This window comes from Hyaena hyaena, unplaced genomic scaffold, assembly GCF_003009895.1.
Source record: "Hyaena hyaena isolate Hyena2069 unplaced genomic scaffold, ASM300989v1 scaffold_67, whole genome shotgun sequence".
Classification (NCBI taxonomy): domain Eukaryota; kingdom Metazoa; phylum Chordata; class Mammalia; order Carnivora; family Hyaenidae; genus Hyaena; species Hyaena hyaena.
In genome coordinates this window covers 2,336,541-2,350,261 of record NW_024080699.1, presented here as the reverse complement: position 1 = coordinate 2,350,261, position 13,721 = coordinate 2,336,541, and the positions used below count along the sequence as shown (strand labels likewise).

Below are 13,721 nucleotides of genomic sequence, written 5' to 3'. Positions count from 1 at the left end.
GCCAGGGTCACATGCCCTCAGGAGGAGAGGGCACTTGTGTGTGCCCGAGAGACAGGTAGGCAGCAACGCACGATGGGCCCTTTGGGAAGCAGGGGCTAGAAAGCAATTCGGAACTCAACCGGAGAGAGCTGAGGCCTGACATTGCAGCAAAGGTCATTTTCCTGCCTTTTTGAAAGTGACAGCTTGGTTTTCAAAGGGCTTTGTCGGTGTCATACAGTTAATAGTCTCCAGGACGCACTAACTTTCACCGGTCAGAGGGCAGGGTCTGATGGAGCAGCCATTTTACTTCATGCCGGTGAACATGGCAGCCACAACCCGCTCCCTCCGTACACTTTATGGCATCAGGAGAACAGGCCGGAGGGCAGTCCTGGAGGTGCTGTGCGCCTCTGGTTTTTCTGGCCTTCAGCTCATTCCAGCCCTTTCCTTATGGTTGTCAGACCTGAGGGCAGGTGTCCCGAATACCAAGGGGCCCTAGGTCAAGCCCTGAGCGTGAGTGTCCTCAGGGTGGGGGTGGGGGTGGCACCAGGCAGGCCTCGCTCCCCTCTGGCTGGTGGTGACTCCTGTACCTTCCAAGGCCCTACAGCCAGAGCGAGTCGGGTCCCAGTGTAACGGTGGGCGGGCAGGGCCATCCGCCGGCAGCTGTTCCCACCCGGGCTGGGGGATTGGCTGGCTCTGGGCCCTGCGTACTGCCTGCCAGGCTCCCACGGGGGGGTGTAAACATCCCCAGCTAGAGTCACAGCCGTTCGCAGGCCCTCAGAAGGGCAGCGCACCAGGAAAGCATCTGTCTTCTGCTCTCCCCCCGACAGCCGAAGTCTACATTGGCATTGGGAAGCCTGCAGAAGCCACAGCCTGCACTCAGGAAGCCGCCAACCTCTTCCCCATGTCCCACAACGTCCTGTACATGCGTGGCCAGGTGGCCGAGCTCCGGGGAAACCTCGACGAAGCGCGGCGCTGGTATGAAGAAGCCTTATCCATCAGTCCCACCCACGTGAAGAGCATGCAGCGACTGGTGAGTCTCAGAGCCAGGCGGGGACCCCACTCACAGGTCGGGGCTCCCCCTGAAGCAGCAGGCAGCTTCCTTCCGGTTGGGAGGCCCATGTGGTTACCTGCCAGGCTGCCACGTCCGCCCGCACGGAGCCACCAGCGCCATTTCCGTGTGGTTTATGCAGATGGGGCCCGGGGGGCGGGTGGCCGGGCGCAGCCCTAGCAGGCCTGCCCAGCAGTGGGTGCCGCCATTGTGACCTGGGTCTCTGCGCCGCTTATAGCAGCCACCTTAGGAGGGTGTCCCCACCCTGGGGAGACCCCGGCTTGTCTCCCAGGCTGCTGGCTAACAGGGGCTTCCTGCCAGAGGAGGGCAGGGTGGGCCCTCTTACAGAGGACCCAGGTAAGTCATCTGGTTTCCACACTGCACGTGGTGTGATGGTCCCCCAGAAATGCACGCTCCCCAGAAGCCTGGGGCTGCCCGGCCACTCCCCTCCATGCCTTGCCTGGGTTGGCCATCCCTCCACCTCGGTTTCGGTGGGGTGGGGAGCAGACCCATCACTCCACAGCATTCTCATTGGTAGTATTACTGTGCGAGGCACATGAATGGAAACTCAAAAGTGAGCCAAAGTCTGAGTTGCCAATGAAAAGCCATACTGCTTCTCTGCGCCCGCACGCCAGGCTGAGGTGTGGGATTCATGCTTCGTATTGAGGGGTGGGATATCTCTGATTTAACGACCCACTGGACAGAGGAGCCTCGTGGTAAAGCTGAGGTGGCCTTCGTGTCGGCAGCCCTCGGGAGCCTGGTGTCTGTAGTCAGTGGTCAGTGTGTGACACAGAGATGGAGCCTTGGACGAGGAGTCTGAGAACGGACTTTTGGACCCTGTGGCATCAGTTGCTCGCTCGTTAACTTTGGGGAAAGACCCTAAGCTGCGTGCACTTGGTTTCCTTTCTGTAAAATGAAAACAAGCAACTAAATAGGCTGGGAGTTTGCTCCAGCGCTAGGAGGCTGTGGTTGAGTACCTAAGAAACAGAATGCTTTCCAAAGGATCACAAAGCCTTAGTTAGTTCTCTTGCCATGTCTTCTAGTGATATTGCAAACTGTAGAAGGAGGTCAGCAGTTTCAAAAACAGCCAACTACTGGTTTTCTGTTTTAAAAACAAATCAAGCTGGGGCACCTGGGTGGCTCAGTCGGTTTAGCATCTGACTTTGGCTTAGGTCACGATCTCACGGTTTGTGAGTTCGAGCCCCGTGTTGGCCTCTGTGCTGACAGCTCAGAGCCTGGAACCTGCTTTGGATTCTGCGTCTCCCTCTCTCTCTCTGCCCCTCCCCCATTCATGCTCTGTCTCTCTCTCTCTCTTTCTCTCTGAAAAATAAACATTTAAAAAATTAAAAATAAATCAGACCTTATAATTACAGCTACTCGATTTTTTTCACCTTCCCTTTATGAACATTGTGTAGCTCGGTACAGCTTTATAAATAATTTTCCATATTATTCAAACATTAGTCTGTTTGATGAAAAATATTACATGGCTTTTAATTTTTGTCTCCCTGTTGTAAGCGGGATTTTGTACAGAGCTTTTCAGATCTCTGTGCTTTTGGTAGAGCATCGCAGAAGAGGTATCATCAACACCGTGTACCCATCCTTTTTATTGAAAAGAAGCGACGTGTTTCTACCTCGGGGCCTATGAATTATTCAGACAAGTATTTCTCATTTGTCCCCAAGGGGAACATGAGACAAAAGATCAAGTAGGAAAATCGCACTGGGAACATCTTCTGTTTCACCTTTGGAGCTTTTCAAGTCACCCGAGCTCCCCAACAAACGTCAGATGCTTTCCTTTCAGAAGGGGCAGCCTCAGGCCCGGTGAGGGGAGCTGGTGAGCGGGACCCAGGTGAGGCCGGGCCTTGCCTGCTGGGTCACCAGCAATGGCCGAGCCTTGTCTGACTCAAAAGCATTCTTGCCAGTAGAAAATAGTAATCACAAACCCTTCAGACTTTTCTCAGTGCATCCTGATATATTCAGAGACTACTCAGACTGGGGGCAGGCTAAGGCCCGCAGGCCTACAAATTTGAGGTCTAGATCCTTGGTCTCCAAAATGCTGCCCAGTGATGATAACTAGTATGAGTCCCAAAGGGCACGTGGACGGTTCCTTCTTGGTGATCTTGTAAATGATCCTCCCCAGCCTGTGTTCCCCAGACTGACCCCCACCGCCCATCTCACAGCTGGCAGATTCCCTTCCCACTGGAGCTGTTGTGTCTCCTGGTATCTGGGGGGGGGGGGGGGGACAGCCCCAGAACCCCCAAGGCCTCCAGCCCAGACACATCACAGCCCTTTCTTTTCTGCCTCTGTCCTGAGGCTGCACAGGAAAGCTGTGCCTCATTTCTATGGCTTGGAGCATAAGAAGGGAAGAAGGTGGCCTTTGCAATAGAAGCTAAGGATGAGGCTCTAGGCCAGAAAAGGTGTAAGATTAGAATCCCAGCTCTGTCACTCACTGGTTTGGGGACCATAGGCAAGTCACCCTCTTTGTGCCTCAGTGTCCTCAGATGTATAAATGGGGCCACTACTAGCACCAGACACAAATTAAACATGGAACTGAAATCTCTTTATTAAGACACAGGAGGTCCTGACTCTGCCCTCATAGAGACCAGCCTGGGTTGCAGGCCCCTAAGTTGAGGGCACGGGGTCAGCAGAGAGATCAGAGGCCTCTCACCAGGCTGAATCCCAGGGAGCAGCCAGGAGCTCGAGACTTCTGTGCTGGAGGAGGGTAGAAACAGCCAGGATGACGGTTGCCTGGCACTCAAGGCCAGGAGTGTGCAAGTAAGGGGCTGGGTCAGAAAGGGTGAGGCTCAGAAGATCACAGTTTGGAGGAGTTTGAAGGGTGAGATGACCAGAGGACCAACCAAGGGGGTTCCCAGGGAAGGAGGGGCTGCAGGCCAATTGTGGGTCATAGGAAAAACCAGAGGGTGGAAAGTGTGTCCGCGCCGGAAGTCAGGCTCGGAGAGGAAGGAGAAGAGCTGGAGGGACAGTTGGAGGGAGCTGTCTGGAAGGAAGGAAGCCACGTCCATTACAGGTGGAGCCCAGGTGGCAGATGGAGGGCACGGAGATCCAAACAGGGAGGAGTTCTGCCTGTTCCATGAAGAACAAGGGTTGGAAAACTTCTAGGGCTTCTTAGCTACCCTTGTATAGCATGTGCCAGATCGCCCGGCTTGGAGGACAGGGACGATTTAAGCAGAAATGCAAACACATTAATATTGTTAAAAAAGCAGTAATGACTTGGAGCAGATGGTATTCACTAAAGTTAATAGAAGGTCAGACTCAACAAAAGAAACGTAAATTACACCCCAGTGAAAATTAACACTTTTCTAATGGTTTCAGCCTTCCTCTACGTGTTTCAATTCTCCCTAGAGGGAAGGGAGAAGAGAAATAATGTGTTTACCGTTAATAAGATTTGGCACAAGATAAGGGAGGCAAAGAGCTAAGTGTGGGCAGGTATTAAGGGAACAGAGACCCAAAGGGATAAGGAATTACAAAGTGAGGTTGTTGACAAGGGGAGGAATTCATAGAATGATCAGACTTTTCCCAGAAAATCTAAAGGCATATTTTCATATGATTTTGCATAAGTGCATACACTTACATACATTTGCATGCCATGTTTCAGCCCCAGGACCCGAGACGAATTAACGAAACACAGAGCCCCCTTTCCTACACCAGTTTCCCTGTGACCTGGAGTAGGCGGAGAGGAGGCGAACAGGGCTGGGTGTGGGCTGGGGGCAGCTGGCGAGCACTGCTCAGGCCAAGGGCAGGCACGGAGACTCAAGGTAGCCAAGGACAGAGCTACCAGGACAGGGACAGGCTCTGCAGACAGGGACACCTGCTCCACATCTCATAACCTCGTCCTGGGCTCACAGGGGCAACGCGCGAGATTGGAGGGTGAGAAAGGGACAAGAACTTCCAGGAGAGGAATGGGTATGGCAGGGAGCCAAGAGGTGGCATGGAGAGGAGCTGATAAGGCGAGGAGGGGAACGTATTGCTGAGAAATAAATTTACCCTAGATCACACTAGCAGGATGCTCAGGTCTTCCTCCAAACCACTTGACAGGTTGAGAAAAGGTGTGGAACAGAGACAGATGGTGGGGGCCGCCCAGGGTTTCCCAGAGTGCACAGCATGTGGAGGGAAGGAAACAGGGCTCTGAAGAAGGCTGTGAGCCTGTGAGGGACGAGGCCCAGGGGAGGCGGGGCTCAGCAGAGGCACTGGTGAGCCCAAGCCCGCACCTCCGCAGGGGGCAGGCAGAGAGATGGCATGAAGGGTCAGCCTTCACTGAAGGCAAGTCTGGTGCAACAGAGGCCATGATATTCCAGACTGATTCTCAGAAAAGAGCACACATAGAGGCCATCCTCTTGAATGTTGATGTTTCTAAGACAAGGCCTAGAAAGGGACAGAAGCCATCAGTCATTCAAAGGAGGGCAGCCAGAAGACCGGAGAAGGTGGTAAGTTCTACCACCTCCCCCAGAGGAAGTAGTGGTTAAGAAACCACTGGTGGAGCTCCTCAACGAGAGGGGAAGATGGCTGGGAAGGGAGGCGGTTGAGGTGATGGGTTAGGCTAAGCCATCTGCCCAAGGAGTGTGGCTGAGGCCTGTCTTCTATGGAAGGATCATAAGACCCAAAAACTCCCGAGTTCAGTCAAGATGGCTTCCGGCTATGATTTCATACACAGGCTATCTTTTTTTTTTTTTAATGTTTATTTCTTTACTTTGGGAAAGTGAGAGAGCATACATACGGGCATGCGAGCAGGGGAGGAGCACAGAGAGAGGGAGAGAGAGAATCCCAAGCAGGCTCTGCACTGTCAGGACAGAGCCCGACATGGGGCTCCATCTCATGAACCATGAGGTCATGACCTGAGCCAAAATCAAGAGTCAGACACTTAACTGACTGAGCCACTCAGGCACCCCCACCCCGACCCTCACCATACACAGGCTGTCTTGAAGGGTTTTCTCCATGATCTAATGTTTTCCGAAACATCAGAAATCTGAAGTGACATTAAAAATGCTGGTAGTGTTGTACTTCTGCTCCACGGCAGTCCATTAGTGGGAAGGACTGGCAGGGAGAATGGCTGAGCTGTTGGAAAAGCACATTCTATTAACCAGCAGATGCACGTCGCATCGATGGTGGGTTTGGAAGGAGGACATCAAATGTGCAGTGCAGTGGGTTATGTCTTATGTATTGTTACTGCATTTGAAGTTGTTTTAACAGCTCTAAAGTTTGATCCAGAAGCATTCGTCACAAAGGGCTGGCTAACGACTTGGCTCAGAAGAGAAAAAGGCTCCTCTGAAGTTCAAAGAGGGGCCCGAAGTCAGAGCTTTCTTTAAACTGTCTTCAGGCTTACATGTGTGTTTATTGTGGGAAAAGACTTCATCCCATTCTGCGTGACGAGCCGGAAGGGTGGCAGAGAGGGCTGAAATGGAGGGAAAGAGGTGCACTCTGGCTTGCCTCCGGCAGCTTGCACAGCTGGATTCTGAACCTTCAGTGTTTCTTCTCTCTCTCGTCCTTTCAAGTGTCCGTCCGCTTAATGAGATTTCTGGAGTTGGGGGGGGGGATTGCTTGCGTCTCCTATTTTTTTACTAGTTAGAAGCATGTTTTCCAGGTTGTGCCTGTGCTGAAAGAGATGCATGAAGGGGATGGACTTGCAGGGGTGACCCCAAAGATGGGTATCCTGTGTCTGAGTATCTGTGTGATTTATCCATCAGTTTCGTGGGGGGCTCTGGGGTCAAGGGCGGCCCGAGGCACAGACACACTGGGCAGGGTTTCACATCGGCACAGCTCGTTTTCCCGTGGCAAAACCTGTCTTGAAGAGGGGCCCTTGATCCCTTCTGCTACTCAGGGTAAGACAATTAAGCCGATGAAATAGAATCAAGATACCCTTCCTCTTTCAAACGCTGATCTTTGGAAATGGATCTCTTTCATCTGAAGTATCAATTTTCTTCCTGTACATAGAATGATTGGCAGGAACAAAGCCTTGCCATGGTCAAATGAGAAGGCTCTTTCATCTATTGATTGCATTTTATTTACTTAATTGTTTTTTTTAAAAATGCTTTTCAAGTTAAGACCAGATTTTTTCTTTGAAGAAAGACTTAATGAAGTATTTAGATGCCATCCCTTGCCCACACATCCGTGTGCTTGTGGAGAGTACTCTTAAGTGTACAACACTTAATTTCCCCAATATCTTCACTCACTGTAACTGGGATTCAAACTAACAGTGCAAGAGAAAAAGTAGTGCGTTCTGTTGGGGAATTAGGTCTTTGTTCTTCATTCGGCCTTCTCTCCCTTCTTTTAGTCACCCGCACTACATTTTTAGCCTCATTAGTAGCTCAAGGCCCTTTCGAGAACTGTTAATATTTGGCATGAATATAACCTCTACAAAGAAATCGAAAACTTCGTATGTCATACCTGATGTGTTTGCCCTCACAGTATGCGCTGAAGCGGACAATTTCTTTTTTTACTGCTGGGGAGACTGCTCTCGGTGCCCCGGCCCAGGCTACGTTGCAAGTTAGGAGCAGAGCCAGGGCTGGGCGATACTAAGGTTGGATGTTTGCAGAGTCGCGGAAGCGCCTCCAGCTTAAGCGATAGCACGACACGGGTTCAGAGCCCGTTGCTACAGCCAGCCTGCCTGGGTTCAAGTCCCTGCTTTGTCACATACTAACATGTGGCCCGAGACAAGTTCCTTAATGTTTCTGCACTTCCGTTATGTCAGTTGTTAAACGGGTAACCATAGTACGCCTCAGTGTTATCGTGTGGTTAAACGAGCTCATACAGGCTACATCGTGCTCCGTAAACACTAGCTGTGAACGTTACCATCATTCTCTATAATTTGAGTCAGTGGAGGCCCCCCTGTATCTACTTGACTGTGAGGGAGGCATCTCCTTTCCAAAAGATCTGCCTGTGGGCATGGCTTTCATTCTGAACCGAATTTCAGCAGCCGGGGCTGAAATAAGACTATGTCATAGCATGTGGTTGGCCAAAAGCATGTGCTTTTGCTTTTAAGTATTACTTTCTGTTTCTCTGGAGCCTGTAGTCCAGCTTATTAAGGCTGAAAGGAGTAGGAAGGGGTGGTGTGACTTGTCAGGCAGAGACAGGAAGCATCTGGGCTTGGCAGGGGGGAACAGACGGAGGCAGACCAGGAGCCGGCCTTGGACCTGAAGGGGGCGCTGGGCAGACTCCATAGGTTGGCCTGGGTAGCAGGGAGGGCAGAGCCTGCCATGGCGCCCCGCTCGGATGTCACACCTCAAAGAAGCCTTTCCTCACCCCCATCCACCCACCCCTGCAGAGGGGCCTTCAGCCCGTTGACTTCCTTCTCTTGAAGCACGTGTGGAACCAACATAGGGTTCTTTCTTCACGGATCTGTCAGGGGATGGTGCCATGCCTGAGGTGACACAGTGACCGGTGTAGACCAGGAATGGCAGGGAGATGAGGTGTGGCAGGGAGAGAGGAGAACAAGTTCAAGAACCAACTTGACCTTGACAGATGTCATTATTCCCCTTTTACAAACAAAGCCCCCCAGAGCACCCGGTCCCATCTCCCTTGAATGGGCTTGGAGCAGGTATCATTGGAACACGCTATTCTTAACTGGGTTAACTATTTCTCAATGCAGAGGCCTTAGGGTGTTTGTTGGCTTGGCCTCAGCACAGTCCCTTCCCACCACGAGTACAGGAAGTGACATCGAGGGGGGGACTGGAGGTCTCAGCCACATGGTTTCACATGAGACCATGGAGGCCGAGTCAGCTAATCAGCAGTGCCTTCCAGTGCAGTGGGATCTGAATGTGTCCCAGGCCGGGTCTCGAAGAGGATGTGTTGTGCTGTAAGGTGGGGCTCCTGCCAGGCGTGCTTGGCACAGCCGGGACCCCAGGCTGACCTGTGCCCCCTGGGCCCTGAGGGGAGCAGCGGGCTCCTCTCATGTTCAGACACCCTGTCCTGTTGTCCCCAAGCACATCCTTTTCTGTGAGCCCCTGAGCCCCATTCGGGGGTGGCATGGTCACCATGTGTAGACCGAAGGCTGCTGTGGGACAGTGTCCGGGCACCTCCACCAGGGTCCGCCCCGTGTGCCCCCAGGCTGCCTGCTCTCTGTGTCACTCATTCAGTGAGAGGATCACCCTCTGAGAAGCTGACGCATAATAACCATGCCCGTGAGAGACCTAGCTTCAGACGAGAATGTGAAATGGTAATTTACAAAGATTGATGCCTTTCCTGGGCCAGACCCCCTGGGCTCCCTCACCCCTCCTCCTCCCCAGAAGAGCTCACCCTCTAAGCCAGATGCCAGGCTCCACGACCTAAGGCAGAGACAGGCTGAAATGGCCGTCCACAGGCAGCCTGGGGCACCGAGGCAGACAGGTAGACGTGGCAGGGGCCGAGGGATTGGGGCTGTGTGGATCCAGGCAGTAGCCCCGCCTCTGACACAGAGAACCCCTTCCCGGGCCCCAGACTCTCTGTAGGGCCAGAGTGTCTCACTTCTGTCCTGTGGTTACAGGTGAGCCAAGAAGGGGACGGGCTTCACCCTCAGGAGTGCCAAGGAAAGGGGACAGCGTGTCCCGCCTGGCCTAGAGAAGCCTGGTCCTCTGGCCCCAAGCTGCCGTGCAAATATCATTAAATATCATTTCCTGTTTGAGGAAAACAGACATCCAAACACTGATCCTTCTGCTCAAATGAATTCTCTTGTGGAGTTTATGTCAGCCACCTCCGAGTCACTTCTTCCCAAGGACACTCCCTTGTCCCCTGATGGTGACTTAGCCCTTTTTATGGGGTTCCCTCCGTAGACTGAGCCTGGTGTCTTGTTCAGGCTGTGACTTGTGATCTTGGCGCCAGACTCTGGGAGCCTCTGCTTGTACCCCCTCCCCCACCCCAAACCCAGACTCAAGCAGCTTCCCTTGCGGCCACAGAATCAAGACACGTCCCTCCCTCGCTTTGAGGGTGGGCTCCTCTGGGGAGGGGGAGGGCGCCGTGTCACTCTAACGGGGTTTGCACAGTGCCTGCACCCGTCTTGGGGTAGGACACCAGCAGCGGCAGTGACAGGGAGCCTGTCAGAGCCGGGTCGGAGCTGCCAGCCATGGGGGGGAGGACATCTGAATAGGTAGAGGGACTGGAAATCGTTTGGGGGAAGAGCCAGGTAATTGAAACGTTTTTTTATGACTCAAGCTATGTCCTCACATCCTTTTGAAAGTGCGTATTTTTAGCTTAAAGCATTTTCCGTTTGTCGGGCGTGTGCGTCCTTCTTGGAGCAAAAGGAGCGTCACCTGGAAATGTAGAACTTCCGCATCCACGTGGCTCCTGTGTGGCTTGTGGCCTTTGATCTTCCCAACCCTCCCCCACTAACAGCCCTCCCACCCCAAGCGGCATCCTTCGGTGCAGAGATAACTCCCTGCAGACATTTGCTGCCTGGGTTTTGGATTCCTCCTACCCACTGCAGCATTTTCTCAGTGCTGGCCGGGGAGATATGGCATCAGGCCACCCTGCTTTCAACAAGGACTGAAATCACAGACCCAGTGCAGGCTCCAGAATACAAGCCATGACCCTGGGCATTCTTTTGCCACAGCTTAAGGAAAAAATTAATTCTGTGTTTATTTCTATTTTCTGTTTTGGAGTCTTAGATGACTAATTACAGGCAGTGCAGTTCAGTATCTCATTCGTAATTATGATCTAAAATTATTTAAAATCTGACATGATCTATCCAAACCATTTATTCTTAGAAATTCTGGCCCATTATTCCAGTATGACTTGACGTTTCACTTCTACCACATCCCTGCCTTACCATAGTTGCTGCTCCCTGGCTTGGATCAGACTGTCTGGTCCAAGTTTTCCCTTATCTGGGTTGTTCTGTGTTCCCTAATTCCCCTTCCTGATTTCAGGCCCCTCTGGATTTGAGCCCTGCTACAGCACCCTCCTCCCCAGCACCGCCTGCCCCCGAAGTCAACAAGAAGGCTGTCGCCATGAGAAAGTAGCATTCGGGGCCACCTGGGTCGGCTGCCCCCAGCCTGCTTCATGTCTGAATGGCTTCCCCGTCATTCGATGCTAGTCCCAGAGGCTCCCCACGGAGTGCTCCTGGGCTCTCTCTGGGACATGTCTGCATACACGTTGTCTAGACCTTCTGTTTGAGCCTGAAACCCTTCAGCCCAAAGGTCTGGGAAAGACACCCTAGAAGTTTCTCCCAGATAACTGCTTCCAGCATTTCTTCGCCAGTATCAGGGCATCTTTGGACCCGACACTCATCTGAGAGCATTGCAGGATTTAGAACACCGATGACATTCCATAGTCTAAGCACCCCTTTTTACAAATGGAGAAGCTGAGGCCAGAGGGGGGAAGGGACTTGCCAAGAGCCCAGGGCAGTGGCTGGCAGACCCACCAGGAATCCTGATGGCATCACTCCCGAAGGCTTCATGCCCACTTTGTCTGTGAAGTGGGCAGTGGCATCTGCCTTTTCACGTTGGGGTGGGGGTGGGGAAGAGACCGGAGCTCTTGGAGGGCAGGGCCGGCCCTGGCCCCAGGTCATTGCTCAGGGGATGAAGGGGTTAGAGGGCTCCAGTCTGTCTGGACAGGTCCTGCACCGTCCAATGAGCTTGCGTCCTCTCTCAGTGTTGCTCCCAGTTGGAGTCAAGACTTGGCCTCCGCACTTGCCTCTTACCTGGCCCCCTGCCATGCAGCGCCCCTTCTCACAGCTGCGCTTGCCCCGTCCGCCTGGAGCAGCAGGATCAGCGCTGATTTATGAGCCCAGCGGGTGCAGGAAAGAGTAGGCTTTGGCTCCTCTCCTGTTGCCAAGGGGATGGGGTGAGGGGTTGCTTAGGAGGAAGGAATGACAAACGTTATCAGTGACAAAATACCAAAGCTCACCAAGCCTCAAACCCTGGGACTCTAGGAAGGTGGTGGCTTGGAGCCAAGGCAGCCCCCGGCCCCTGCACCGGTCACAGATCTGCACAGATCCCCTGCTCTGGGCCCTGTCCTCGGAGAGCCCCTGCTCTCAGAAGCCAGCGAGCACCACTGACCAAGGAATGGGGTGCAGGCGTGCGGGGGATCAAACAAGGGGCACTGGGTGAGGGCACCGCCCAGGGTCTGGAGGCAGCCTTGACCCTGACGTCCTTCCCCAGGGCCTTGGCGACCTGCTGCAGAGAGAGACCAGAACCGCAGGCTAGGCCCACCCCTAGCTCCCAGATCTGGGCCCCCGCATCCAGGAAGCTCCAGGCCTGCAGGAACTTTCGGAAAGCCCTTTGAGAACGCCTGTGCCAGGGTCCCTGGGACTCCAGCCCCCTCGCCTGGCGGCAGACCCCTCTCCCCATGGTTACTTGACCGCTTTCACCTCCCACCAGGCTCACCGACTGATGACTGACGCGTGATCTCTTTCCTCCCTTTCCTCATCTGCTTGGTATTTATGGGTCACCTGCCTCTTCAGATACGTCCTCAGGCATTGTTTCTCTTCAAGCCTTTCAGAACATCTTCAGCTGGGGGCCTGTGAGCAGGCAGGGACCAGGGACCGGCACTTGGGCACCTTTTCTGTGTCAGGCATTGTTCTGGCTTTACCCTTGGCTTCAGCGTCATGTATTCCACACAACGGCCCCTTAGTTACCGCTGTAAGAATTAAATGACATGACGTACGTAAGCTGCATGGAGCCTGGGTCTGTGCCAGATGCTGGACTAGACCTTGAGGATATAAGCATACCGCTCCCCCTCAAGTCTTGAAGGAGAGCCATAACCATGTATAACTAAGTGTAGGAAAAGTCACAGGGGCGGGGCGCCTGGGTGGCTAAAGCGGTTAAGCATCCGGCTCTTGATTTCTGCTCAGGCCATGACCTTGAGGTTCAGGAGTTCGGGCCCCACATCAGGCTCTGCACTGACAGCACAGATTCTCTCTCTCATTCTCTCTCTCTCTCTCTCTCTCTCCCCCCCAAAACAAACTTTAAAAAAAGTATTAAAAAAAAGTCACAGGGCTTCTGGTAGACAGAGGTACAGGTCATGGGTTGTCTGATCTCATGAGGGATGAGGGACAGACACAGCTCCACCAAAGGTGTGACCTGGGCGCCAGGCTTCAGCAGCTGAGTGGAGATGTCGACTCCTCCACAAGTTGGGAACAGATGGAGCTCGACTACCTAATAAACAAAGCAGCTCCTGGAGATCTGTATGGGCCAGTTGGGGCCAGTTAGCAGAGATGGTGAGGAGGCACTGTTAACTTTGTTAGAGTTGTTCCGTAAAGAAACATCCTTTTTCTCTTGTTCTTAGAGATTCCTGCTGAAGTATTTAGGGATAAAGTGTCACAGTGCCTATAATTTACTTCAGAATACTAACTCTTGCCCCCAAAATAGATAAAGCAAGTGTGAAAAACGTTAACAGTTGTTAAATTTAGGCGATAGGTATATAGATGTTCATTAGATCAGCCTTCCGAATTTTCTGCATGCTTGAAATTTTTCAAGATTAAAAAAGCTTAAGGGGCGCCTGAGTGGCTCAGTCGGTTCAGCGTCCGACTTCATCTCAGGTCATGATCTCACAGTTCGTGGGTTTGAGCCCCACGTCGGGCTCTGTGCTGACTGCCAGCTCAGAGCCTGGAGCCTGTTTCAGATTCTGTGTCTCCCTCTCTCTCTGACACTCCCCTGCTCACGCTGTCTCTCTCTCAGAAATAAATAAAATATTAAAAAAAAGATTAAAAAAAGCTTAAGACAAATAAAGGAATGTGATCCAGTTTGCATATCAGAGTGATCATTCTAGAAGC

The 13,721-nt window shown here is 52.8% G+C and overlaps 1 protein-coding gene across 4 annotated transcripts in view; it reads left to right on the top strand.

The window, feature by feature from the left end:
* The window catches only part of TTC7B (tetratricopeptide repeat domain 7B), a 257,345-nt gene that overhangs the window by 222,804 nt on the left and 20,820 nt on the right, over positions 1–13,721 (top strand). For all 4 annotated transcript variants that reach the window (XM_039232491.1, XM_039232489.1, XM_039232493.1 and 1 more), the window contains one exon: positions 807–1,009. In XM_039232491.1, the coding sequence (XP_039088422.1) occupies positions 807–1,009 (203 nt within the window). The remainder of the gene's footprint in view (positions 1–806; positions 1,010–13,721) is intronic.